At 42.6% G+C, this 25,775-nt stretch overlaps 3 protein-coding genes across 5 annotated transcripts; 2 read left to right on the top strand and 1 right to left on the bottom strand.

Moving 5' to 3' along the window:
* Positions 1-147: 147 nt before the first annotated feature.
* Positions 148-552, top strand: RB195_011076 (uncharacterized protein; the record flags this gene model as incomplete). Its single annotated transcript, XM_064192338.1, has 1 exon — positions 148-552. One exon carries the CDS (start codon positions 148-150, stop codon positions 550-552), a length of 405 nt encoding a protein of 134 aa, XP_064049921.1.
* Positions 553-628: 76 nt separating this feature from the next.
* On the top strand, positions 629-14,145 carry RB195_011075 (uncharacterized protein; the record flags this gene model as incomplete). 2 transcript variants are annotated; one of them, XM_064192337.1, is made up of 10 exons in its annotated part: positions 629-760; positions 5,377-5,514; positions 5,814-5,882; positions 8,056-8,138; positions 11,001-11,033; positions 11,107-11,155; positions 11,805-11,848; positions 12,812-12,844; positions 12,916-12,961; positions 13,990-14,145. In XM_064192337.1, 10 exons carry the CDS (start codon positions 629-631, stop codon positions 14,143-14,145), a joined length of 783 nt encoding a protein of 260 aa, XP_064049919.1. The 2 variants fall into 2 exon arrangements, with proteins under 2 accessions (XP_064049919.1, XP_064049920.1); XM_064192336.1 differs by having other exon boundaries at positions 647-760.
* Positions 14,146-14,321: 176 nt separating this feature from the next.
* On the bottom strand, positions 14,322-25,771 carry RB195_011074 (uncharacterized protein; the record flags this gene model as incomplete). 2 transcript variants are annotated; one of them, XM_064192335.1, is made up of 17 exons in its annotated part: positions 14,322-14,420; positions 14,527-14,604; positions 15,577-15,679; positions 15,750-15,868; positions 16,457-16,515; positions 18,389-18,472; positions 18,532-18,605; positions 18,797-18,949; positions 19,042-19,162; positions 19,368-19,440; positions 21,194-21,266; positions 21,336-21,483; positions 23,113-23,233; positions 23,313-23,447; positions 23,518-23,610; positions 23,760-23,854; positions 25,615-25,771. In XM_064192335.1, 17 exons carry the CDS (start codon positions 25,769-25,771, stop codon positions 14,322-14,324), a joined length of 1,785 nt encoding a protein of 594 aa, XP_064049917.1. The 2 variants fall into 2 exon arrangements, with proteins under 2 accessions (XP_064049917.1, XP_064049918.1); XM_064192334.1 differs by having other exon boundaries at positions 25,615-25,687.
* Positions 25,772-25,775: the final 4 nt, after the last annotated feature.

Genomic DNA, 25,775 nt, shown 5'->3' with positions numbered 1-25,775 from the left:
GAGTAAGACAAGGGGCACTGGCAGGACCCTTCCTGTTCAGTTTCGCTATCTACGACATTATGCGAAGAACAGTCGATCAGTGTCATGCCGCCATCGTCTTAGCACCATGAGGGTGCCTGTTTACTCGAGTACGCCGACGATGTTGTTATGTTCGCTGAAAGCGCTACGAAACTTCAACATGATGTCAATCTTGCATCGAAGTTGGCTGCAGCCTATAGATTACGTCTACGCCCTGTAATATGCAAACAGATGTGGATCTCCTCGAGACCTCGAACGGGAATCAGGGTGGACGGACAACCGATAGAACTCATCGATGAGTTCCGTTACCTGAGCTGTACGCTGAACAACGACAGCTACGAAAGAGATGTTCAGCAAAGATGCGCTAAGACCACTTCTGCATTTAACTCCTCAACGAAATGCCTGTGGTCGACCCCCATCACCAACGAAGTCAATATGCTGCGAGTCTACCTCTCTGCAATTCACCCCATCATGATGTACGGACCAGAGACCTGGGCAGCACCGTCAACGGTGGTCAATGGTGGAGAGGCTTGACTGCACGGAACAAAAGCTGCTTAGACGGCTACTTGGCTACTTTTGGCCCACAATAAAGAGTTCTACGCGGAAGTCGATGTGGTGTTACCGGCGGATGACATGTGGAAGATATCAACATCTTGTATCGCCATCGAAAGAGCAAGGAGACCAGCAGATCGCCTTGTTCAGATTAGTTTGTCGAATTCAAGCTGGAAGAGGCCACCTGGCCGTGAGTAAAAGTTCTGGACTGAGGTGGTGAAAGAGGACCTGAGGACACTTGGCGTGGATAGGCAGTTCAAGCGGGACGCAAGGTTTCGCAGAATATGGAATAGCGACGAATGGACTGATTCTGTGCAAGCTCTCGCAGAAGATCGAGAAGGTTTGGCAAAGCTATGATCAAGGACGGCACATCTCGGCGAAGATGCGGGTAATCGCGTCAGGCGATGGCATCATCCTGCCGATTAAATCAACTTACGTCAAGGGCGTGAATGGGAAACTCATCTATTTCCCATGAAAATAGTCATATTTGATTTGTGAATTACAAGAGAGGATAATACGATGAGACAGAACTTATTATACTGATTGACAGTCATAGCAGTGATAGCATTAAACGTAATTTACTGTTTTGAACACCCTGTAAGCAATCCACGCCGAAACTGTAATCGACGAAGCTATGGGCGGACGTTAGATGGCCATTCAGAGAACAGAAAATGTAAGGGCGCTTTTGTGAAGGAAATAAACAGGCAGAACAAACAAACCGGAAAAGAACACACAGTGGTTGCAAGAGAAACTAAATGAAAGGAAAAAAGAAATAAAATGCAAGGGAGGAAAAGGTGCACGAACAGAGATTATGATGACGAGAGTAGAGGAAATTCGTCGGTTTGGAAATCCAATCAGAGTGCAACAGGCTCCGGATATCCTAACAGTTTGCGGTCTAGTCCGTTCTATAATAGTTTTTGCAACTGTACAGTTTTGCATACGTATGACCCTTTATAAATTTGCTGAATGGTTGGACACAAAATTTTCCACCGAATGCAGCCACTGAAAGTCAAATGAATCATTACATGTTAAGCCGAGATCACGGATAGTACAAATTTGAATACGAAGGTTGGCTTCCAAGAAAATGTAACTTTGGAGTGATTTTTACGAAACTCCATCATAAACGTCTTTTACGTAGATATGTGGCGTTTCCATTATTGTAAGCACTTCGCTATTGCGGATTGCAGAATCCCAGTGTCAATGATACTATAATCCGCAAATACTGGACAGCAAGCAGGATCAGCTGTAGACCGATCTTTTTGCATCTACCTTTGAATTCAGTCAATCATCGAAAAGCCTTTCGCCGACGTTGCTCTGGTTTACTTCATTATAATATCTTCTATCACGACACTTTCACTTCCGGAGTAGAGGGAAGGGTTTTTGAAATTGCGAGTTCGCCATAGATGGTCTTGATCTTTGATATAAACTCTGAAAGCCTCTCTTCTGCTCGTTCCATTGCAGATATTCATTCGGTCTGGCTGTGAACTGCTTTAGTCGTTTTCTTCCAGAGGATTTTAGCGTTAAAATCACCAACAATGACACAAAAGGTATAGTCTGTAAAAGGTATAACCTTATTTGTACCTTGTTAGGCCCATGTAAAAAGCCTCCTCCTCTTCAAAGTCTGATGTTGCAGCTAAAATAATTAAGTTGGCGTTAGTCCTCACCTTTTCATCCATGAACATCTGATTCAGGTGTCAGTTTTTCAAAGATTGTTCGTTATCATACTCGTGCCAGACAGCACATCGACTCTCCGATCTTCTCTATCATCGCATGTTGCTAGGAACTGTTCTTCTTCATTGTCATAGACGGTCTTAATTGTGTGATCGTCTTCTCGAGGCCATTCCGATGATGTCGTTCTGGATTTTCTTCCCTCTCATCAGATCTTCAATGGCCTCATTCGATGCAGAAATTACGCATGTTTTGTGTTCAGATCGTCATCTTCCATAGTCGTCTTCCGTTTTAGCAGCCTAGATGGCTTGCGGAATTCCGTACTACTACCTGGGCTATCGCATCAGACGCTCCTCCCGAGTCAGGAGATCCTTTCTTACAGATGTGTTTAGCGGCTAATTCTAAACCGTGGGCAAGTTGTTGTTCAGTGTTGCAGCCCTTGTGGGAATTTCCCGAGGCTTTTTTTTTTGTCGGAGATGATTCCAAACCACCTCTTCGGCACTCTCCTGTCATTCGATTGCAGGGTTTGGCCCGAGCCAACCTGTAAGACACACGGATATAACGAAGTCCCGGGACACTAGGTTCGGGGTATCCAATCGCTTAACCTCGGGGGAAACAATACGGTGGCTTTTGGCCCGCATTTAGCCCTTATCGGAAACGCCTCACGACTAACTATCTATTGCAACGTAAAATAATCTAAAATAATCAGGCTATACAATAACGGGCTTAGTCTATAACGTGTGTGTGTCTGTGAAATGGGGCGCGAAAGCTGTGAAATGGGGTACGACAGCTCCCACATTGTCGAAATGATGCGTCGGCACCAGAGGCGCCAGATGCTATAAAACGGGATGGGATGGGTCCACCGGCGTCGGATAGGTGCCCCGGTACCAGACAGCTGTATGGGGTGCGACGAGCCCAACCGCATCTAAATGATGCGCCGACGCCAGAAAGCTGTGAATTGTTGTGATGCGGCTCCAACGACGTGTGATTGCTGCGTCATAGTGCAATAGCATCTCGCAGTAATTTCGTGTGCATGTCTCGAAAGGTGGATGATTTGTTGCAACCGTTTCATTGCCGGTGCCCGTGCTGTGCTTCACTTGTATAACTCCTCCGCGTCTCTATTTCCTTGTACGTTTGCCTCAGGTTGGTAACATGTTTTCCTCACAAAGTGAAAACATGAATGAAACCGGCCGCTCCGATAGTAGCAAACAGTTTGCGTGATCTGACTTTGAACGTTATCTTTATCAGTACGATGATGTCGTTCACGTCATTTTATGTTAAACATCATTCTGTGATAGCTGTTGAGGAGAAAACAGGAAGGAAACCCATACTTAGGGTAATGCTTTCAAATTTTGTCTAGATTATCTTGGTATTGAAAGGATGTTCAAAGCTGAAGTTTTAATGTTCTTTAAATGTAGAAATGACACGAATTGAAAAAAAAAACTATGAAGTATTTTGCCTAAATTTTTAAAGGAAGAAGGCGCTGTTAGAAAAGCACAATTCCTACTTTGCAGAAAATGCCACTATTATTAATTTTCATTGATCAGTGATGGCGTGCGAAGGAAACGCCACACAAGTCTGAAGTCCGCGTGAAAGTTTAGCCGGACGTTCAGACTGGTTTAAGGCAATTTAGAAACTACAACATTTGTTCAGATCTCCATTTTTCTCAGACCATTTTTATTCCTTATGACATGCAGATGTGGCCTAGAAATATTCTGTTGAGCAAAAATTGATTGTATCTTCAAAAAGAAGATGGAAATATTCAGCGAAAGCATGGGGTTCTGTAGAATCACTACTATTGACCTCACCGAAGGACAGATTATTCGGACCAATCAATCCCATATTTATACTCAAAAAGGGAACGTATTACGAAGCTTCTGAAGTGGAGAAACCTGTAAGAAATACATAGTTCGGGGTAAAGATTACAGGTATCAGTGTGGCTTTAAGTAGGTTTAAATTACTAAGAGCGCTTTCTAATGTATTCCGCCTTCAAAACTCGACGGTCGCAGGATTTTAAAGGCAGCATAACACGAATCTGAGGTGGTGCGGATTTTAGGTGGAGTATCCGTACACGGGGTCGTAGGTTATGGAGATCGGTTCCGCTCATCTCTCCCTGAATCACTGCAAGCAGCCGACTCCTGAATGCTGTTTTGTACGATGCCTTCTATTGCAGCACGCCACCCTTTGTGCCGCCCCCGCCCTGCGATCGTCGAAAATCAATTCGGACTGCCCCGATAGGCAGAAAGGGACGCTACGCGTGCAAGGATGGCGCGCGAAAGCATCGTGCGAAACGGCTGTTTGCAGAGATTCAGGGAGAGGTGAGCAGTATCACCCGGGTCTCCATAATCTACGATCCCGTATACGGATACTCCATCTGAAATCCGTGCCACTCCAGATTCGTGGTATGCTGCCTTTAATCTTTGTTGCTTTCAATAGAAATGTTAATTGACAACTGAGATTGGTTCAAAGTTGACGCTCAAACGCGTGTATTGAGTCCTGAATCACCTCATTTCATCATTACGTTGACAGTTCACCGCTGCTGCTGCTAACCATGTTACGGAAGTCCGTAATATTATGCGATTGGGAAGAAAATTGTTTTGATTGTATTTATTATTGTAATAATAATAATAATAATATGTACCGCGCACGAAGGAAAAAAACAGGTCTCACTGGCGGAAGTAAATATATAATCGTGTCAAAAATGGAATGACGATGAAGTGACCTCTATTGTGAAATATCTATATATGAAATTCGGTAACGCAAAGCAGATATCGACGAAGTAAAAAATGTCACGTGCTTCTCGACAGGAAGGAGATAGCTAGATTTTGTCCACAAAATCCTGCAGGAGAGAAGGTGTAGAGAGCAGACTTTTCTTTGTTTCCTTCTGTAATATTAACAGTAGAGCGCTCACTATCCTTCTGTGCGAACACAAGCCTCACCATCTATGTTGTGCGTTATGCCTTCAAATAATGAACGAGAAAGAATCGAAAAACGGAGCAAACGAACTTATTTGCATCTCTAAAGGAAGTGATCAGTTCATTTCATTCGGAGTACCTTAGGACCCTAGAAGACTCTTTTTGTACATGTACCTCGATCTTACCTTTGATACCTAGAAATATTCAACTAGGATTTTTGCAGGCTGTAGCATCGTCTGGCGTTAGTAAAGGTAAAGAATCTGGAGAGACAGGTGACACAAAGAAGTCAGAAGAGAAAGAACGAGAAAAAGAAGCAAATAAGAACAGTAAAGGTAGCAACGATAAAGTCGAAGAAGCCAGTGTGAGTTCAATTTACTTCTTAGAAACAAAGCGAAAACCTTATGCTATGAAAGACATTGATTGGAGAATTAAAAAGAAAACTGATAGAGTTTTTGTGAGCAATAGGTATCTTTTCCATAGAAAAAAATGTGTGAATCAAGTTATCTTTTCTTTTTTGGGTGGACTCTTTAAACGTGGACGACATGATATGTAGTACTAAATAAAGAAACATTATAGGTTCTAGAAGACCGTTTTTGTAGTCGGAAAATCATTTGCAGTTTAGTGTAGCATCAGCGGCATTTGCTAAAATTCTTCGTTAAGATACTCGCAGTATTAAGACGAACCCAGCATACCATGTCAAAGGAGACTTCGAGGGGATCAGATGAGGAGGTACTATCTGTATAACTATTAACTCTTTTATCGAGTCTCTTTTATCCCACTGCTGATTTATTTTTTGCAAATGTCCGATCCACATAAGTACTCAAGAGAGTTCACCACATCCCTGTAAGGGATAATGTAGTAAACTCTCGTAGCTGTTGTGTTCCGTTACCTGTAAAGTAATGTGAAGGCCGGATTTGGTAAGAAAGCGCTCACGCGCAAAAAAAAAACTCTCTAATAAACTTCTACCGACGCCTTAATGCTCGTGAGTGAGCGAGCCTCATGTATTCGGCAGCACCTACTAATTTTTGTCGGAAGTGCTTGCGGCTTGGCAGCATTTATATCGGTCGCTTGACAGATCCATTCGTGGCTTCTCTATACACTATTGGCCTGTATCATAAGCCAGTTTGCTTTGCTACACTTTCGTTTGTCATTCTCTACCTTGTTCTACAGAGTGTTTGACAATTTGGTTTCTATTTTCGAAGACAGCTTGGATAGGCGTAGAAAGTGAAGAATAATGTTGTACGGAAACAAAAAAACACCCTATCGAATTCTTCCTACTTCCCATCTGAGACGGCTTAGGTTAGCTACAAGAGGCGTTTGGCAATTCCGAATTTTTTCTTGAAAGCCATTCACCGAGTTGGTCTATATCCTGAGTGAATGTCCTATTCGTGTTCAGGGTGTAAAATAACCTACGAGTAGTCTCGGACTTGAAGATTGGAAAAAATGCCGGAAAAATCGGACCTCCAGTTACCTTCGTACCTCGCACGCCTAGAAATAAGAACAAACTCATCAAAGGCAGCATACCATAGGATTGCCGACGTTGGAATTACTCCAAGAAAAAAAGAGGTGTTAAAAGGTACCTCGCAGGAAAATTCGAACACGATTGCCGTTCCCCTACGCCTTTTTAAGGACGATTAGAGAGAATAGGGCTTGATCACGTGCTCTTGATCTACGCCGCTAGCTCTATGTGCTTGTTGAGAGATCGCAACGTATATGATTTCGTGGTATGCTGCCTTTAAAGACGCCATCGATAGAATTTTTAGGTCACAACGACTTGATTGAACTCGACTTGCTGAACTGATTCTAGTTTATACTGATGGTGGTGTAAAATCATACTCCCTTCAGGCACCGTTCAGTTTAATGGCTTTCCCGATGTGTTGGAGGACAACACCTTTTTGCAATGTATAGGAATCTTTCGCCAAATAACAGTGCAGGTTAAATAGCTCGTGCGTTACCAATGCGTACACACGAATGCCTGATTGTGTTGAGTTAAAGCAGGGTCACCAGGTGCGGGTAGGAAGCCGACTCGTATACGCAGCGCCTGGTAGGAACGTCGATCAGGTTGTAGAATCTAGTTGGCTCAAAGCGATTGAACGTGAGCTATTCGATTCTGATGCTAACAATTCTTGGCGCGGTATACATGCAAATCACTGACGTCAAAGCATTGAGATTATTTTTCCATCTTCATACTTCTCGATAGCTTGGAGAAAGTTGAAGTTTGATTGATGATTAAGAATGTTCGTAGGAAGTGTCGACATATTAAGAATTGCTAAGAAGAAATTTCCGGTTGGGAATGTGACGAATGCTAAAACGTTTGCGATAGCACAGAAAGCCCCAGCGGTGTGAAATGAAAAATAACGAGCTTATTTTGTCACGTATGCATATGTGTTTGTCTGCCCGTCTCTCTCTCTCTCTCTCTCTCTCTCTCTCTCTCTCTCTCTCTCTCTCTCTCTCTCTCTCTCTCTCTCTCTCTCTCTCTCTCTCTCTCTCTCTCTCTCTCTCTCTCTCGGAGTCATCTGCACGACGGAACAACACGACAAAAAAATTCCGAAAACAACAAACGAAATGACGTACGCGCCACCACCAGATGAGCAGATGTATCGTGCTAGAGCAATAATATTTTTTGTTATCATTCTGGTGGTTTGCTTAAAGGCAGCGTACGCAAAAGTCTTCCTCAATTCCTCAATTTGGCGGATGAACCATTTTATCCGGTTTGGTCTACACGCTGATGCTTCTGAGTTCCCGTAATCCATCAAATCCCTAGAATTTGTAAGAGTTGTACGCTCTTACCCTGACACTTGTGAACTATGTACGCTGTAAATCTTTTCACCAGTGGAGAGACTTTAATCTTGGGTGTTTCCCCGGGTGGTGCCTTTAACCTTATTCACGACCAATTTTGCAGAAAGTTAAGAAGAATGAAAAACAAGTTAAGGAAGGCCATGCAAAAGAGAAGACGAAAAAGTCAGAAGAGGAAAGCCAACCAAGGTTAGTGCTTCCAAATTTCGACGACGAAAGGAATTCTCATTTAATTGTTTCCAATTTTGTGTTACGGTTTTAAATGGTGAATAACTATAACTGTACCACAATACTCATTTCGTAGAGCGAATGTAATTAACCGAGTGTGTGATGGGCCTTCGGTTGAAGAAAAAAATGTAGAACAAAAGAAAATAGTGTGTCAAGTAGAGAAGGGTGAGTGCGACAGGCCCCTTGCGTGCGAGCGCTTGAACGAATCTGGGGTTGACTGTATGTGACATGAAGTATAAAAATGGGGATTTGCTTGAAATGATAACGTTCATATTCAGCGTATTTTCTTGCAAAGTAAAATAACCATTTTCAGTTTTTTCTAGAAGCGCTGTTTTATAACAAAGCACGATTCTCACAAATTTTAGCGGAGATAAGTACATACTTCTGTGGCCGGTCAACCACTAAACCAATTTCAAAATAGGTTCACGTGCAAAAATCATTTATCTCTGCTACGCACCAGAGATAAATGTATTGTCTCTGTCTCTGTCGGAGGGTATTGTCGACCGCTGAGAGGCGACCAAATCTCAGGTTGCTCAGGACGCCTTTGATTCTGACCAATGCTACACTTGCACGAGTCCCCATAGTAACTGTCTCAGAATTTGCTCTTACAGCGCGAGAACAGCGTCCACGGACGCTGACCTGCATGCTTTTTTCAGAGCTGCAGAGCGTATGAAATTTCACGTGCTTGCCCTGGAGGAGACCAAGAGTAGAATTAGCGACAGATGGATGAAGGTACACTCGTCATTCGTGGAGAGAAGGTTCTGTCGCGAAATGTAAGCGTTTTGTTGTGCACCCATCTGTCGTACATCTTGTCGATTCTCACGAGACCCTGTCACCTCGTCTCGATGAGCTGTTGTCCGACGCTCGCCTCTTTCATGGGTATTCTCTTTTCATGAAGAAATATCGTCGTCGGTAAATGGGAATGGGAATAGCTGGAAACGGAAATAGCCCAATGGTGCAACTAACGCGGAGATCGACTACATTCTCACCAGACGGAGATGGTGACTAGTTGATGCTTACCACCTTTTTGTAGTGATTGGTATAGGTTCTGATCACTGTTTTCTTCGTGCGAAAATACGACTTGGCCACACGGTAGAAAAGAACATCTGCTATCGACAACGAAGGAGAAAAGAAGTCGTCTACGACGGTTCGATTACTCCAGGACCCCGTTTCCCATGGTGACTGGTGCATCGAGGAGGACTCACATGTGGACTACGCGCTGCTGCTCAGAGCAGAATTCTCTTTGTCCCAAAGGGACTGACACATTAAGGAAGACCAAAACGTGGACTATGAGATCCTGATCAGAAGAATACGAGCCTGTGGTGAACGTGTGTCGAAGCCGCGCACGACAAAGTTAAGTTGCACTTAGAAAACCATCATGGAATTGTTAGGAAGAAGATGGACTTTGCGGTTTGATCCGAATGCATCGCATATTCAAGGGTTAGTAGCGAACACTACCTGCAACAAACGTTTGCAGAAAGATTTTTCGAAATCCAGGCTTAAGAAAACTCTAGTTGCAGCGCAAAGAAGGACAAAGAAAGAAAGAAGTGCAACAGTAACTTCCACGAATGTAATACTCCGCAACGAGCCTACTGAGCGGAGAAGGAGTTTGCAGCTATTCATGTCGTGAGATGGAAATCATCACAAAGAGATTGTACTTAAACCTTTTCCGTTCGAGAATTCCTTTGTCAATCCGATCATCCCTGCTTGTGAGGCCACTCCAAAGATTTCTTCTTCAAAGTGCGAATCGCGTTATGGAGCATGAAATCTAAAGCAACTCCCGGACTTGAATTTACATGTGCACATCTTCTTCGTGCTGGTGGCTGTCCGCTTCATGTAATTCTAGCCGTGCACATGATGTCCATCTTTGGGAAGAAAGATCCCAAATCAGTGAAGACCTCGTGAACTGTTCTTATCCATAAGAAAGGTAACCATGAGGACGTTCGGAACTACCGTTCGATATGCGATTTAGGATACGACTTTTCCACCGCCCTTATCACACGCGTCTAAAAGGGAGTACGATAAATCGATTCTATATCGCCGAAACTGTTCACGGCTGCATTAGAATGAATAATGAACTCACTTGTTTGGGAAAAAGAGACATACGTGTTGATGGAAGATTTTCATTTTCGTTCGCATCTGTGCCCTTCTTTTCGACTTGGAACTTCTTTCAGCGCTCTGTTACGCAGCGGAAATGTGGACAAACACCGCTGCCACGTCTAGGAAGCTACTCACAATCACAGAGCCCTTGAGAGATGCCTTCTGAAGCCTAACCGGCGCACACAACACTTTTGCAGTTCCGACTTGAGAGAAGTTTCCCGTTTAAACGACTAAATGCCTGCTAGGGAGGTGGAGGAATCTGTTCGCTGCACAAATGAACCAGCTGAGAGCTCAGGTCGTTACGTTTCAAAGTCTGTGTCCACGTCACTCACGAGACGTTAGGGAATATTCGGGTGAGGATGCCGAAGAAGGGAACACATGCTGGGCAGGGACGGATCATCAAATAAGTATATTTTAGACGTGAACGTTTTGAAATCTTGACCAATAACGAGTATTATATGATGAGTAAGCAAGTGATTTTGAAAAAACAAATCGCTTTCTTTGTTATAAATTTAAATTTGTAGTATTAAGGATTGTTTGTTTATTTCGTGTCAGAAATAACATAGATATATAGGCTTACGACGACCTAAGACTCCAACAAGAGAAAAGTCAAAAGAAACCCGCAAACTCCAGTTGATAAAGTCTACTTGCACTTATTACAATTAGTATTAAATTCTTCCAACGTTTAGAAATGAATTAAAAACTCCTATTTTCAAATTTTAGGTGGAGGAGGAGTAGAGAAGCGAAGACGCAGTGGTAATCAAATGCTTTGTCCTAGTTCCACAATGTGTTTTTGTCCTAATTCCACAATGTTCCAATTCTTTTTTAGCCCAGAAAAGTCGTTGACTGAAGAACTGAATTCAGCGTTAAGATCAGAAGTGAGATTGTTTCCACTCATTAACTACATAATCCTTAAACTAGCGACAATCCTTGCCATTAAAATTAGCTGACTTACATATTGAATACATCATTGTTCGAACGAAAATAAGAACACTCAAGTTGGATACAAATAAGAATCCGTACAGTTTTCTTCAAAAAGTCGTGCCCTGCTTCGTAAGTATAGAAGAGTTAGAAGTGTTGCCTTTATGTGGTTCTTCACAATCCCGTCTTGAGACGAAGGTGAGACGCTCGGTCAGGACTCAGCTCAAAATTTCTCACCAATACGGTAGAACCGCACTCTTCTCGTCAAAAACCACACCTTGGAACTCGGAGGCAACGCCACAACCGATGCTTAAGTTGACTTTCCTACCGTATGTGATTCTTTCCACACCTGCTCTTCTGCTCATGTCTCTAAACCTTAGCGGTTGACTTTGCTACCCTATCAGATTGTTTCTCGGGTTCCCACATTTCGGAAACGGGCGCATGATCAAGCTGGCCCGACCGCTGCTCACTTCACTACTTTTATCCGTCCTAGTTAGTCTCCCTGAAGCTGGAAGAAAAATCAAACTAAGTTATGTGATCACATTAGTCTTCTTGCATGCGTACCTACCCTCATCAAATCATTTCATATTCTTGACTTTTTTTTAGGCTGAACATGAAAAAGAAAAAGAATTGAAGAAGAAGGCTGAAAAGTAAGTTTGCACTGTGTATATGCTATTATAAGGTTTATTCATTATTCACATAATTATTCACGGCCTTTTTTGAAATTACAAGATTTCATGACTAACAGATAACAGATAACCTTCCCAATTGTTTATTTACCAACTTTACCAAGTATTTGGGTTCTTACCAAGCATCGAATATTTTTAAGGTCCCATTTCCACTAAACGACTCTGATTTTTACTAGAAAAATCTTGACATGGTCGTCTTTTTATATTGTATCTTGGTTGTATCTTTGATATTCTTTTATTTTTTTCACCAAAATCTTGACTCACTGAAAATAGATAATGATCTGAAAGATACAGCACGGTCAGCGCGTAGACGTGCTCAGCAAGTGTTGACTAAACAAGTCTTGAGTCATATGCGAATATTTCTCACTTTCCTTCTTCTTTCCTTCTAGATACGCAATGAAAGGAAGCATATGTAGAAGCTCATATTCCAGACACCACAAAATTGCCAGAAACCGCCGTGCTGTACTATTAAACGGAAAAACATTAGTTTTACTTATTCCTCAATTCACAAAATACTCCCATTCGCTGCACATACCATTTTTGGCTATTCTCCAGCAACTGATTTTCCCTCTGAAAATTCTTTTTTGACATTCGCATGCGGTACAGTGAAGTGGTTTTTATGGAAGGACTTCACTGTGCTAACATATTAGAGAACTATTTGCTTAGCAACGACACTTCCGCCGATTTTGAAGAATATTTCCTTTAGTTTTTTTTAGGAATAAAGGAATAAAAATGTGACGAAATCAAAATTTGAAAAACACTAAATTTCGAAAATTCAAATTTGACGGAATCTTCCTTGACAAAAGTTGTCGTAGATGTGGTCCTCTGTCCGCCTAACAGTTACGTCGGATCACGTGTAGTTATTTAAAAGTTATTTTCTGACAATATCATCGCGAAATGAAACTTAATCAGATCTTATTTTAGGAAAAGTACAGAAACCATAGGGAGAGCGCCAAAGTGGGTTCCTCTTCATATCACATATATGTTGTATTTCCCTGGAATAGTCTCTCTTATGAATTCGTTTTCAGCCCAGAAAAATCCCTTATGGAGGAAATGGAAGCGGCGTTAGCTTCGGTTCGTTGTTTACGTTGTGTAATCTTACATAGATCATAATCAAATGAGTATCTATAGAAAAATGAAAATGGACAAGGTACTAAAGGCGCGTCGGTTTCCTTCGAAATCTTCCTATGTTCCTGAAGCTGCCTCAGCTCACCACGTGCTCATTCATGAAGAAATTTAATACTAAACAAAGAACGGGCAATAAGAGTGCGAGAATCAGCCAGTGGTTTCCCCTTCCGAGCACAAAAAGCATCACATTCTTCTTTGAAGTTCAAAAAACATGACAGAAACACAGGAAAAAAAAAGAAAAGACTGGTGAGATAGCCGTGACAGCGAGCCCCACCGTTAGATCACAGGCGATATGCGAGGAAGGTTGAATTGTTTAGTCGGGTCATAACGACAAGAAGCACGTTGCAGTTACGTAAGCGGCTGTGCTCGAAACGGAGGAGAGAGGGGACCATCGCAAACTGCGGCGACAAATGGTGCTAGTGAGATCCTACGTTGATGCTACTCGCTGCGCTTCACCACGCCGCTTCGAGCGCAGCGGCTTACACAACAACGCCGAGATTCAGTTCAGTTTTGACCGGACTGTGCACACCATGGTGTCTCCTCGTATAAGCGATCCGAAGACGCTTTGTGAATCCAGTGATAGGAAGTTGCCGACTTTTCGTACCCTAAGTAGTTCAGTTAGTTTTCTTGAACATATTCTTCCCTTCCTGTCTTAACTGTGTGATGAAGACGGCTCGAGAAAATCAAAAATAACCAATTCCAAGAGGTGTCAAACGTTCGTATTCAGACAAAATTATGAAGCATACTGTAACCAGTTGCAATGCAGTGCAGCTGTTGCCGTTTTGAAAATAAAATGCTTCAATGATCGCGCGTCCTGTTGCAAAGTTCGTTTCTTGATGAGAGAAATATCCGCCATTATTTTATCTGTAGATATGAATGGTTCTGTGCTGTGGCCAGTGTTGCTGCGAAATTCAAGTTTCATGAACTCACAGAGAAGGCAGATGTTCAATTGTGCTTTTTTGATTTCCTTACAGGAACCGTCATTACCAACTGGAAAAGGAAAGCGGGAAAAGCAAAATCTCATACCGGCTGATGTATCTCTGAAAGTCTATACTCCGCCGCTCCCACTGGATCCAACGTTCCATTCTGAAGAATCTGATGATAGGGAAAGAAACAAAAATACTCTTTGACTGCAATCGAAAAACAAATATAGATCTTGTCCTTCAAAAATAGCAGAAATCTCACGTATTTTCATCTGATATTAAAGCAATAATTCATGCACTCAGAGACTAGCTATGAATCAATTTTTTTTATTTATGTACACATTTTTTGGTTAGAAATTTTATCATTGGTCAGTGTGGTCAGTTCACTCGTCGAGAGCTTTGAGTGTGGCCAACAAATTTCCTTCTTTTCTTGGTCTCTCCAATGCGTGCACATCAACCTTTCCTGAACTTAATCCAAGGGCCTGAAAAACAAATATGAACTGCTCATCGAATGAAACAAAACGATGTTTTCGTTCTCAAGAAAACAAAACACCGAGAGATCACTGTATCAATCAGGAAAAAACTTACTAAATAGGCAATCCCACTTCTGGATGAGATAACGCTCTTCTGAAGCCATATTCGAGTACATACCACCCTTGCAGGGACCTACAAGAAAGTTCCATATTACAGACTGGTGTCGATTGAAGACCACATACCTAGTATAATTTGACACATTATTCATCCTACTTGTTTTTAATTGAAAATTCTCGTTGAATAGCAGAACTATGACAACAGATCAGTTATGTACATTCCACAATTGGTAACGAATATCTCGCGCTACTTCTGAACTGCACGTTAATTTATGCGATCATCTTCATACAAGACGCAAATCCTATAAGCTGCTTCGGCAGCTTCGATGAGAAGCCAGAAAGCGTATGCCAAAAATGCTAATTTTGATTTTGAAATTTTGATTTTGATTTTCAAATTTTTGCCGACTGGAAAATCTCCTGCGTATTAGGTCAAGCAACTAGTTGTGGTACTCAAATGGATTGTAGTTCAAAGGTAATACAATTACCTTTTGAACTACAATTCATCACTTCTAAAGAAACATGCAACTTCACAACCCGGGCTTTACACTACTACAATAGCCAAGTTTTCTCCTGACAACGTTTCGAGAACTTTCTCTTTTGGATAGAGAAATTCGGCAACACAGCACGTCACTTGCAACGGGCATCGCTAGAATCTGCCATTTTTACCATTCATTGATCCGCTACCAACTGGCGGCAAACCTATGTCTCCGGATAATTCGAAACAGAAAACCTCAAACCGGCATTGCGTGGCATTGCGAGAAGTGGCGCTAAAAATCCTGCGGCAGTGCAGATTTATTATAAGCATTACTTACTATTATCGTTAGCGACAGATCTATTGTTAGCGCTTGTTATTAAGCGCAAAGTATAAAAAGAAAACAGTTGTTAGAAAGAGTTTGGGAAGGAGCATGGATTGTGTACATATCAAGGTATTGATGATAGATCTTTTTCATGCCCACCCGGAAGTCATTAAACTGTTCTACACTTCATTTTTAAAGTTTAAATACGTTAATCCCCTCCTACTGCACATATGAGGTCAGAAGAGCACAACCTCCTGCGATAAGTCGTTCACGGATTGCGGAGACCGCCCTATGGAGAGATCCCAAACGAGAAGGCGGCTACACCCATGTAGAGAATACAAAACGCATTGTGAGCTAAACGAGAACATCACAAATACTTTGCTCGTTAATAGCAAAAGAAAAGAAAAATATCGTTCCAACTTACATCGGTGACCATTCAACAGATGACAATGGTTTCCTTGAGCTTGAAGGTGGTGTTAGAACAGTAACAGGGTTTATTTTGCCCAAACGATACAACGCTAGACACCCGGAAGAAAAACCCACCTGAAAGTAGTATTAAAGACAGCACATCGCCAAATTATTAGCGATGTTAGAAGGTCTACGGGAAATTATAGAGTTCGCGTTGTCTCAATTCCGTCTCTAATCGTCCTGAGAAACGGCGAAAGAACCGCCTCAGTTCCCATGAGGCAACACCATCGTACACTCTCCAGTCCCCTCAGCAGACCATTCATTAGTTTTACTTGAATGGGCTGCTGACTGGGCTTCCGACCGCTCGATCATGGACACGGGGCGTATACGAGGGTGGCGCGTTCTAACGCACCTCGTAGGGACAAAGTAAGCCTCAACGAAGGCCATTCCCATGCAATTTTTCTGGACGTTTGAGGGAAACTGAACAGGTCAATGCTCATATTCAAAATCTACATTCCAAACCTGTAATCGTCCATAAGAAATCAAAACATCGAAAGTTTCATGATACGGTATGTTAAAAACTCTAATCTTCTTCATTTTACAGAACACAGGGTAAGAAAATTCGCAGCGTTCTTTATACACCATCTGGGCTTTTCACAAACAATCTTCTCCACAGCAACCCTCTACGAATTAGAAAAAGCAAATTCGCATCCAGGAACTCACCAAAATGACAACATTCTCGAAGGGGGACGCTTTTGCGCAAAGTACTTCTCCAAAAACGTCTGAAAAATAGGCAAACTTTATAATTTCTGTGTATATCGTCTATGAATGTTCATGGTAGTAAGGTGGCCCCTATAACTTAAGGATAGGGTTCGCGGAAATCTCGGTGATATATTCTATACACTACTAGGTGAGATTCGGAGCGTAGTCTTCACGAGTAAAAGATAGTTAGCCCAGGGATGCTTCAAGGCGTACGACGTCAGCCCAGAATCGTCGGTACCCAACGATGCAACAAATCGCTGTCCTTCTGAGACAGTTCTGTTATTAACTAATGAACCGATGAAAGAGTTGGTGATCTAAAGTGGTGTTGTATACATGCCACTTCGAATTAATTCCAGTATTACACGTTTTCAGGAACAATGTCGGAAATCTGTCTTCTTCTTCACAAGTCCAGGAATCAGAAGCGCTAGACAATCACAAGTTTCAGATGATGCAAGCAGGGGGATTTTCACCCAAGCGTAAGTCATGAAAGTCATCTCATGTGCTTCCATTAGTTATAGCAATAGTACAATTGCAAAAAGTTGCTTCATCAGAGAAAATGAAGCACCAGATTCTTGGAGAGCCTTACAGTCTTCGATGTTGGGCCTGAGACCTACGTGGGAAACTGCTTACGGACAGAGGTACACAATGTCGAGTAGCTGTAACAAGTGTTATGGACGATAAAACGAAACAGAGCATTGCAGACAGCGCTTGGAATCGGAGGTGGGGAGACTCTCTTAGCCTCTTTTAGCACTACCCATCACTGCAGATATGGTTCTACTTCGATCCCAACAGATAGCTCCACCGCGCCGCATTGAGCGCAATCACTTACGCACCCGTGCTATGCTCAAAGCCATTTGGCCCATCTCTAAGAAATATGACAGAAGTACAGCATTTCAGAAATTGTATTCAAGAATAAAAGGCACACTAAAACTTATTTCTCCTGTTCATCTCTGGCATGGGTTCGCATATTTACAACAGAGACTATCAAAGGTTTGCACTGCACCCTGCGCAGTGGCAGTCGAATGTGTTCAACCAAGTAAGCGGGCGACTCAACTGCAACGCTCACTCTTCCTCTGCTCGACACAGACTCCCTGTTCTTTCTGCCCTGACCCTGATATGTCCATATAATTTGTAGTTGGAAAGGAAAACATTCCCATCATCTTCCATCACAACAGTTTCCTGTCCATTTTTAAAGGCATCTCCCCACGAATCTGGGGTGGTACGGGTTTCAGGCGGGTAATGCCTATGCGGGGTCGTAGATTGTGGGGAAGAGGATGATTCCCTGGAGCGCCGTTTCTTACGACTGCTTCTGTTACAATGCGCAACCATTGCGCCCCGACCCTCTTGCGATTCGTGGAAAACCCATTCGGACGATTCGTAGGAGGGACGGAACGCAACGGTTACGCACGGTTGGCAACAGAAGTCGTCGTAAGAAACAGCGCTCCGGGGCGATTCGTGGAAAACCCATTTGGATGAATCATAGGAGAGACGGAACGCAACGACTGCGCATTGCAACAGAAGTCGTCGTAAGAAACAGCGCTCCAGGGTCGTCCGTTTACACTGATACAGGGAGAAGTGAACGGAATCACCCTCTTCCCCACAATCTATGACCCCGTATAGGCATTAACTGCCTGAAACCGATACCTCAGATTCGTGGGGTGATGCCTTTCAAAAATGAATTGAGTGATACTACGATTAGTTGAGACTATATGGAACTACAAAAGCAGGGAAAAAGGTGATGCTGAGACTGAAATTGCTATTTTTTTTACTGTTCAATTGCTTTGAACGGAAATAGAATGTCAAAAATGAGGTCCAAAAGAGACTTCAAAAGGGATTCGCCGAACGCAATTCTACATGAAACAAACTCAGTCCAATACAAATAGAGCGACACACTCATTTTGCTGTCAATCAAACGTGGCACTCTTTGCGTGGACACTTTCGCTCTGGATAAGTTGCAAAGGAATCCTGCATCTGTCCCTGGAAAAAATGCGGTAATTCCGCTTGAGCTCACTCGTAAATGCCACTACTTAACTCACCAACTAAGAACACTTGAGGGTCAGCATGGGTGATCATACAGTTGGCAATTAGTGGAGTTGGCTGAGAAGACGCCCTAAACTATGCACAGTACCAGATCCGCTTTTTAAAACAGCTGTCGATTTTGGGTGTGGCCCACCATGAAGTTGATAGGAGTGCCAGAAACCTATCCATTTATTTTATTTCCTCAATTAAGTTTCACAATCATATTGCATATAGTTATTTCCTAACTACAAACAGAAAAAAAAATATGTCCGTATCGTCTACCTTAAAATGAAGTTATCTGGGCGAATTAGAGCAAGTAGTTGCAGAGAAAGCTGGGACTCGGGCCGAACGCCAGGCCGTCCGTTGGAATCCCTAAGCACTACCCAAAGAGCGATTGAGCCGGCGTGGTCTAGCGAAGCCACCTGACAAGACGACCTAAAAAAAACTATAATTTTACAGATTAAAATTATCGAATAGTTGATTGGCAGAGCTACGACCAGAGCAGCAAAGAGCAAGTGATTTCTTACCCGTCTTCTTTTGTGAGAGTTTGTACATCAACAACCGGATGCATTTTACCATCAGCAAGTGTAGAACTTAAAAAGGACGAGTCGTAGGCTGGAGATCGAAGTGGAATGTCGTACGGGCTATCTGATGTAAGATGAGGTGACAGACAATATGGCTTACTTTCTTAGATCCAGAAGAAGAGTTCCTCTATCGAGAAAAAACTTTTTAAAGAGGGCTAGTCACTTTAAAATTTAAAAAAAAAGATTTTTGTAATTCGAGCTATATAACACCTTGACGTCAGATCTCCTTTTAAAGGTGTTGCATAGACTTTAAAAAGTAAGAGCCTTACCAATCCAAGGCATCGAAGAGGTGAAGGCAGATGAAGGCTCAAGCAGGTCGTACGCTTCTATTGCTCCATCATTCTAGAACTAGTACTTTTCCTTAACAAGATGACTTTCGGCTCATTTCATGCTACACATTTTTGAGTAATTAAATGAAGCTTCCGGGGAATTTTCGGTAGTGGACGAGATCTGCGAGGTAATTCACAAGTATCACAACAAAAACGTAAAACAACGAATCCAAATCAACACGTCGAAGACATCAAAATGTATAGCAAGGCAACGTTGTACACTCACAAAGTTGAATAAAAATAAAACATCATTCCATTTTTAGTGTGGATATAAAGAGTTTCTCTTGGGTAATTTCACAAGAAATCCACTCTTAAAATGTACCCATGGTATTTAAAGGCACGATTTTGATGTGGTGTGGAAACCAGAGCGAAAGTTTGGAGTTCGGATTGTAGATTACGGAAACCAACACGGTTCCACTTATTCATCCATAATCTTCGTGAGAAAATGGAACAGCCCTAAATTTAACAAAAAAATTTAAAACCCCCCCCCTCTTTAAATTTTCCCCCCCCCCCCCCCCCCTTTATTTTTTTTTTTTTAAAAAAAAAAAAAAAAAAAAAAAAAAAAAATTTAAAAAAAATTTTTTTTTAAAAAAAAAAAAAAAAAAAAAAAAAAATAAAAAAAAAAAAAAAAGTACGACGATGAGGGGAACATGAACGGAACCACGATGGCTTCTGTAATCTACAACCCGAACTCCAGGCTTGCACCACACTATGCCAAAATCGTGGTACGCTGCCTTTAAGTGAAGAGCGACTTCCGGTCTCGTTTGATTTAAAGCTGTGCCTTAGGTATTTCTAAGGCCACTAATCCTGGAGTTAAATTTAGCTTCTTCGTTGGTTACTGCCAATCGAGGTCTAGAATCCTATATACCAACAGAACCCAACACTGAAAACTTTCCCAAAGCAGCATTTAAATAAATCAGTTTTATTTCTCGGTTTGCAAAAAATGCAAAGGGACCTACGCGATGTACATATGTCGTAGGGGACAGTAAGGGTAATCATGTGGTTTTATTCACAGAAAAGACACAAGAAAACAATAAAAACTACCTACAGAAAAAGAAGGGAAAAGGCTGACACACAGATCCTGACGATGGGGACAATACTAACATATTATGAGTGAGATCAAAAATAACGCTCTGGTCCCAAATTCCTCGGAAATTAAAAGCGCCAATGTCATCAGTGGGTCAGTTCGAAGGTCACGGTGATGGGACAGGGACCCTCTCGAGAACGATCCTCCTCCCATCCGTCTCCACTCATCTCTCACGCGAAACTACGCAATCATAAAGAAGGAATGCCCACAGGTAAAATAGAAGTAGAACGTCACGGGTTTCGTGCCTCAGTGGATCAAATCTTTGCGGAAGATAAGTGAACTTAGAACTACACAAAAAAAGAGCAGTTTAATATTGCAATCAATATTACAGTGTTCCTGACAGTTTACAGGTGAATTTGCAACATTTAGGAACCAAAAATGCCCAGAATGCGCAAATATTGTTTGATTTAGTAATGATGTCAATAAATTCACTTTCAGAAACACCTTGGACAGGTTTTATAGGAGGAGGCTTGCTCTGCGAAGTGCTTGAGACAGTGTTCTTCGGGACTCATAGTGTTTTTTGTGAAATTTGGAATGACACAAGCGGAAAAGTACGCCTGTTGGGAAAATCAACGTGCGCTTAAGCCTGATTAATTAGAAGCACTTCAGATGTTACAATCATACTCTGGAATAATTGAATATTCCCACTGATTGCAAACAAACCGCAAAAAAACCTCACCACTCCTGCAATCAGCGATGTGCCATCAGGAGTGTAACTAGTGCATGTGATCTCTCCTTCGGATAAGAACAGTCTAAAATAGTTCAGCAGCTAAAGTGACGTGAAACGGTTCACATCACCATACATCACGACACTTGCGTACCTCTTAGGAGGTTGTTCATTTTCTAAGTAGAATTCCACGAGTAGTGTACGGTTCAAAAGGTCTTCTGCAGGCGATTCTTTGATGAAGAAGCCGATGAGGAGAACATCTGGCGCCTTAGAACTTAATGCAATCGATACGACTTTACTAGCTGAAAATATGTAGCTCTCAATGATCCGTTTCATTCCAGAGACAATATTTCAGAACAGGAGACCAATGCATGACCAAATTCGATATGTTGGTCTGATCCCCGAACTAAATAATCTGAGATCAAACTTTCGTTGACGATTCCCTTGTGGCTGTTACTTTGGAAGCGCCGTTAACTAGCTTTACCTACTTCAACGTTAACGACTGCACTATCTCAACATACAGTCGGGGCAAAACTACTTGAACGTGTAGTGTGATTGCGTGGGCGGTCGCCCCCCATGTGGAACCTGTGGCAGCTTCAGACGGACTGAGATGAAGGTACTACCACACCACTTCGAGTGCAACCGTTTAAACAGCTGCGCTAGGCGTCGAGTCATTTCGACTACATTTGGGCAAAGGACTGAAAAGGATGTTCCAAGCAGCAAGAAAAAAACAGTTAAATAAAAATATGCGTAATAATAGGAGATTTTCCTTCGAAGATAACTAAAACAGAAATAATAGCAAAGAATAACGATAAGGTGCACAGCGTTGCCGGATCGCTTTGGAACATGACAAAGTCAGGTATAGCGCAGGACTAAGTGGTTGGTTGCACTGGTCTCATTTCATGAATGACAGGCATATATATGATGATTTTATATATAAATATATATATATATATATTTCGCCAGCAACATAACCTCTCCCACCTCCATCGGAAAGGAAGAATCTCGATTGGGGAGTTTATTTAGTTCCGTTTTCAGTGGCTAAGAGCACCTAATCACAAAACTGACGATATTGAGGTCTGTATGGGAGGATGTAAGGCTCGGGTTGAAACGTTAACGAGCATGAGTGTGGTCACGTTCGATCCCCTGCAATCCACGGCGTAATAACCGCCTTAGTTCCTGTGAGATGCATTAGAACGCGCTGCTCCTGTAAACGCTTTGGTTCCATCAGCAGTCTATTCATTGGTTTTACTTGAATGGGCTGCTGAGAAAACCCCATGACTTGTCGACCGCTTCATGGTGAACATGACCCGTGTGTAGGGGCCGGAGCGTTCTAACGTACCTCGTAAGAGTGGACGCATTTTCCCACGCCGTTTTTCAAGAAGATCACGGGGACTTGAGCGGGCTCAAACTGTTACTCGTGACCTACAAGCCAAACTCTATGTTCGGCCACAGAGATCCTAAAATGGTCCGTTTCGTGATATGCCGCCTTTAGTATAAGCTACTGTTAAAATTGGGTGCGCTTCGTTTCTGCCAAGAAATTTTTTTGAAGAACCTCATTCACAAGCGTGAAGTATCAAGTGTTCATGCCTACCGCAGAAAGTGATCAAACGGGTGAGCGCGATTACGGGGGGGCAGAGATTAACAGAAAATGGGTGCGAGATGCGACACGCTTGTTCCAGTACACATGGTTGCGAATATATATGTGCTTTTCAGATTTCCATTTAGGGAACCCAAAGTTGACTTAGAACCCCTCTTACTAGGCAGATAAAACTTTTGTCTGGACAAGCCACCTTCTATTTCACCTTTCTGGGTTTTGAGTGAGTCGAAATGACCATACAAATCCGTCTTCAGGTCAAAAGAACATACCCCTACGACGGTTTTAGGTGATCATGTTTCTCATACTAAATTGCAGTTTTTAACCAACTGACATTGAGCGATAGGTCCCAGTTCGAACGAGTTGAATCCTGAGCTAAAAGGGAGCGTGCTCTTGTGCTGCAGAATAATGCCAGTTGTAGATTTGTGCCTGGCAGAAATCAGATCAATGATGACCTTAATGAATCACATACGTATCTACCAGTGAGCTTTTCGCCTGGAATAATTAAATAATTAAGAAAATAGCAGAACTGACTTGCCCAGCTGACTCCACGAATTGTTTCAACCGTGGGTTTTGGAGGTGATTTTCGCGAAACATCATCATTGCTTCATCTTCTCTGGTATTGAAGTCTACAGTAGCACTTCGCTCTGCACCCCATCCAAAGTCGTCCTGGCCAGAAAATGCAACTTCGATGCGACAGTAGAAAGAATTGGAATGAGTTTATTTGAATTTTGCTCACGTGGGCCGGATATTGAGTCCATTTCGTCTCGTCAAAACAGTCTTCCGTTTGAGTCCCCTCGTTCAGATTGTCGTCACCAGTTTGCGCCGATGACTAAAGTAGCAACAGTAATTCCCTCACCTAGCCGCAAAGCGAAGTAGTGTGCATAATTTTTGTGTAGTTGATGTCTGTATAAAATTTTCCAGAAAGTCCAAGAACACAAACAGTTCATTCTTCTTTTCAGCAAAAAAGAAAACACCAACCTGGCTTTTTCCTGATTGCCCAAACAATTCCATGTAGTAGTCATAATCTTTGATTGGAGGTTGGTCTACGATAGTGTACAGCATAGGTTCAAGAACTGAAAAAGATACTTCAGCTCTTACGAAGCATAGACAATAAAGATTAGTTCGCCATAATAAATCGTAGTGGTGTGTTCTGGTGTTGCTCAACCCAGATCCACTTCGCGTTCGCGCCTACTATACAATTGTGCCACTTGTGAGTATTTGTCGGACCAATGCGTTTCAAATCGATGAGATGAATGTAAGCGACACTTGCATATAGACGGTCATACTTTCACATATTTACTACACGTATTGCGTATTTGGGGGCGGCTTTAGCGCAGTTGATAAGAGTGACTGTACGATCAATCCTTGGTTCAGACCCCTCCCTAGTGCCAACCAAACATTTCTTCCAGCTTGTGTCGATAAATTGGTCTGTCAGGGAGGATAAAAAAATACTGATTTAATTTATCCGCTAGCTCCCGGCAGTCATTGTATAGGCTAGACACGCGCTCGTAAACTCTTAAACTTTTCTGAATTGAACTGAACACGTCGGCGCATCCCTACAAGGTACTTTATCCTTTATGCATCTTATTATGTATTGTAACGTCACACAATTTCCATCACTTACACTACAACCTGTTACGGTAAAAACTCGACTCCTCCGTTTTTATTTTGCAATTGAGATCGCCATCTAATGTTATTAACAGTCATCACTTTCTCCTAAATGAACAAAGACAAAGTGGTATGTACAAGGCTTTCTTTGACGAAAGAATGATCTAAGTTTTCCAAAACCCATATTCAAAAAGTTCATTTCAATTGGGGGAGAATTGGTCCTAATCCCGACACAGTTGGGTCAAAACGACATGAAGCACGGACAGTTGAGCATGGCTGTTGGAATCGTGTAAGAATCCTCGCTACCGCCACCCATCTGCAGTCTCTGCAGTTCGCCATGGTTCCACCTCGATTCCAACCGCTGCACTCCACCGCACCTGCTTCTTTGCGCCCTGCGATTCGTCGAAAACCCATTCGGACGAATCGCAGGAGGAGCGGGGCGCAACAGTTGCGCATTGCAACAGAAGCCGTCGTGAGAAACAGCGTTCCGGTCTTCTGTTTACACTGATACAGGGAGAGGTGAACGGAACCACCCTCTTCCCCACAATCTACGACCTCGTGTAATCATTACCTGCCTGAAACCAGTAGCACCCTAGATTCCTGGGGTGATGCCTTTAAGTCTCCAAACAGATTTTTTGGGAGCGAAGTGCTGAGTCATCTCATGTAGTAGTTTTAACGAGAAAATGACCGAAAAGAGCCACAAAGAATGATCATCCGCAATGCACATTTGGCAGTTAATAACGATTTTGTGCTCTAATTAGCTGTTCGACTGAAGTCTTGAGTGACTCCCTTCCCAAACTCTGTTTTCATTGAAGAATTTGTACAACAAGCGAAAAAGGATTTTCCAATCATAATGACTATGGAAAACGCCAATCGTGTATGATTAGGAGAGAAATTAGGAGAATTTCAAGTTTTACAAACTACACAGGCGTTCTAGGAGCAAAGCAAACTACAAGACTAATAGGAGAACTTGGTAACCCCACTCATGTAGTAGGGTCAGAACGACATGAAGCACGTACGCAATTGCGTACGTGGGTTCTCTTGAGGAGCTTCGGTGGGGCGTAATGGCCAGAAGCGTGGTGAAACCCTTGCTGACACCACCCATCACTGCAGTTTACGCGGGTTCCAACACGGTTCCGGCTGGTGCCCCCCCACTACAACGTTCAGACCGCGTACGCAAATGTACCGCAACTACACTCGTGATCTCGATTATATACTTACTTACTTAGGTACTTAGATGGCCCGTCTTCACTGGACTTGCGGGCCCCAGCATCTCTTCCACTCGTTTCCCTCGCCATTGTCATCCAAGATGTTCTCAAGCTTCGTAAGTGACGTTGACGAGGTCCTTGAGCCGTATCCAGCTGAGCTCTCAGCTGGTCCATCCGT

This window comes from Necator americanus, chromosome III (assembly GCF_031761385.1).
Source record: "Necator americanus strain Aroian chromosome III, whole genome shotgun sequence".
In the NCBI taxonomy this organism is placed as follows: domain Eukaryota; kingdom Metazoa; phylum Nematoda; class Chromadorea; order Rhabditida; family Ancylostomatidae; genus Necator; species Necator americanus.
Note: the sequence above shows the minus strand (reverse complement) of the source record. Positions and strands in the feature narration are given on the sequence as shown.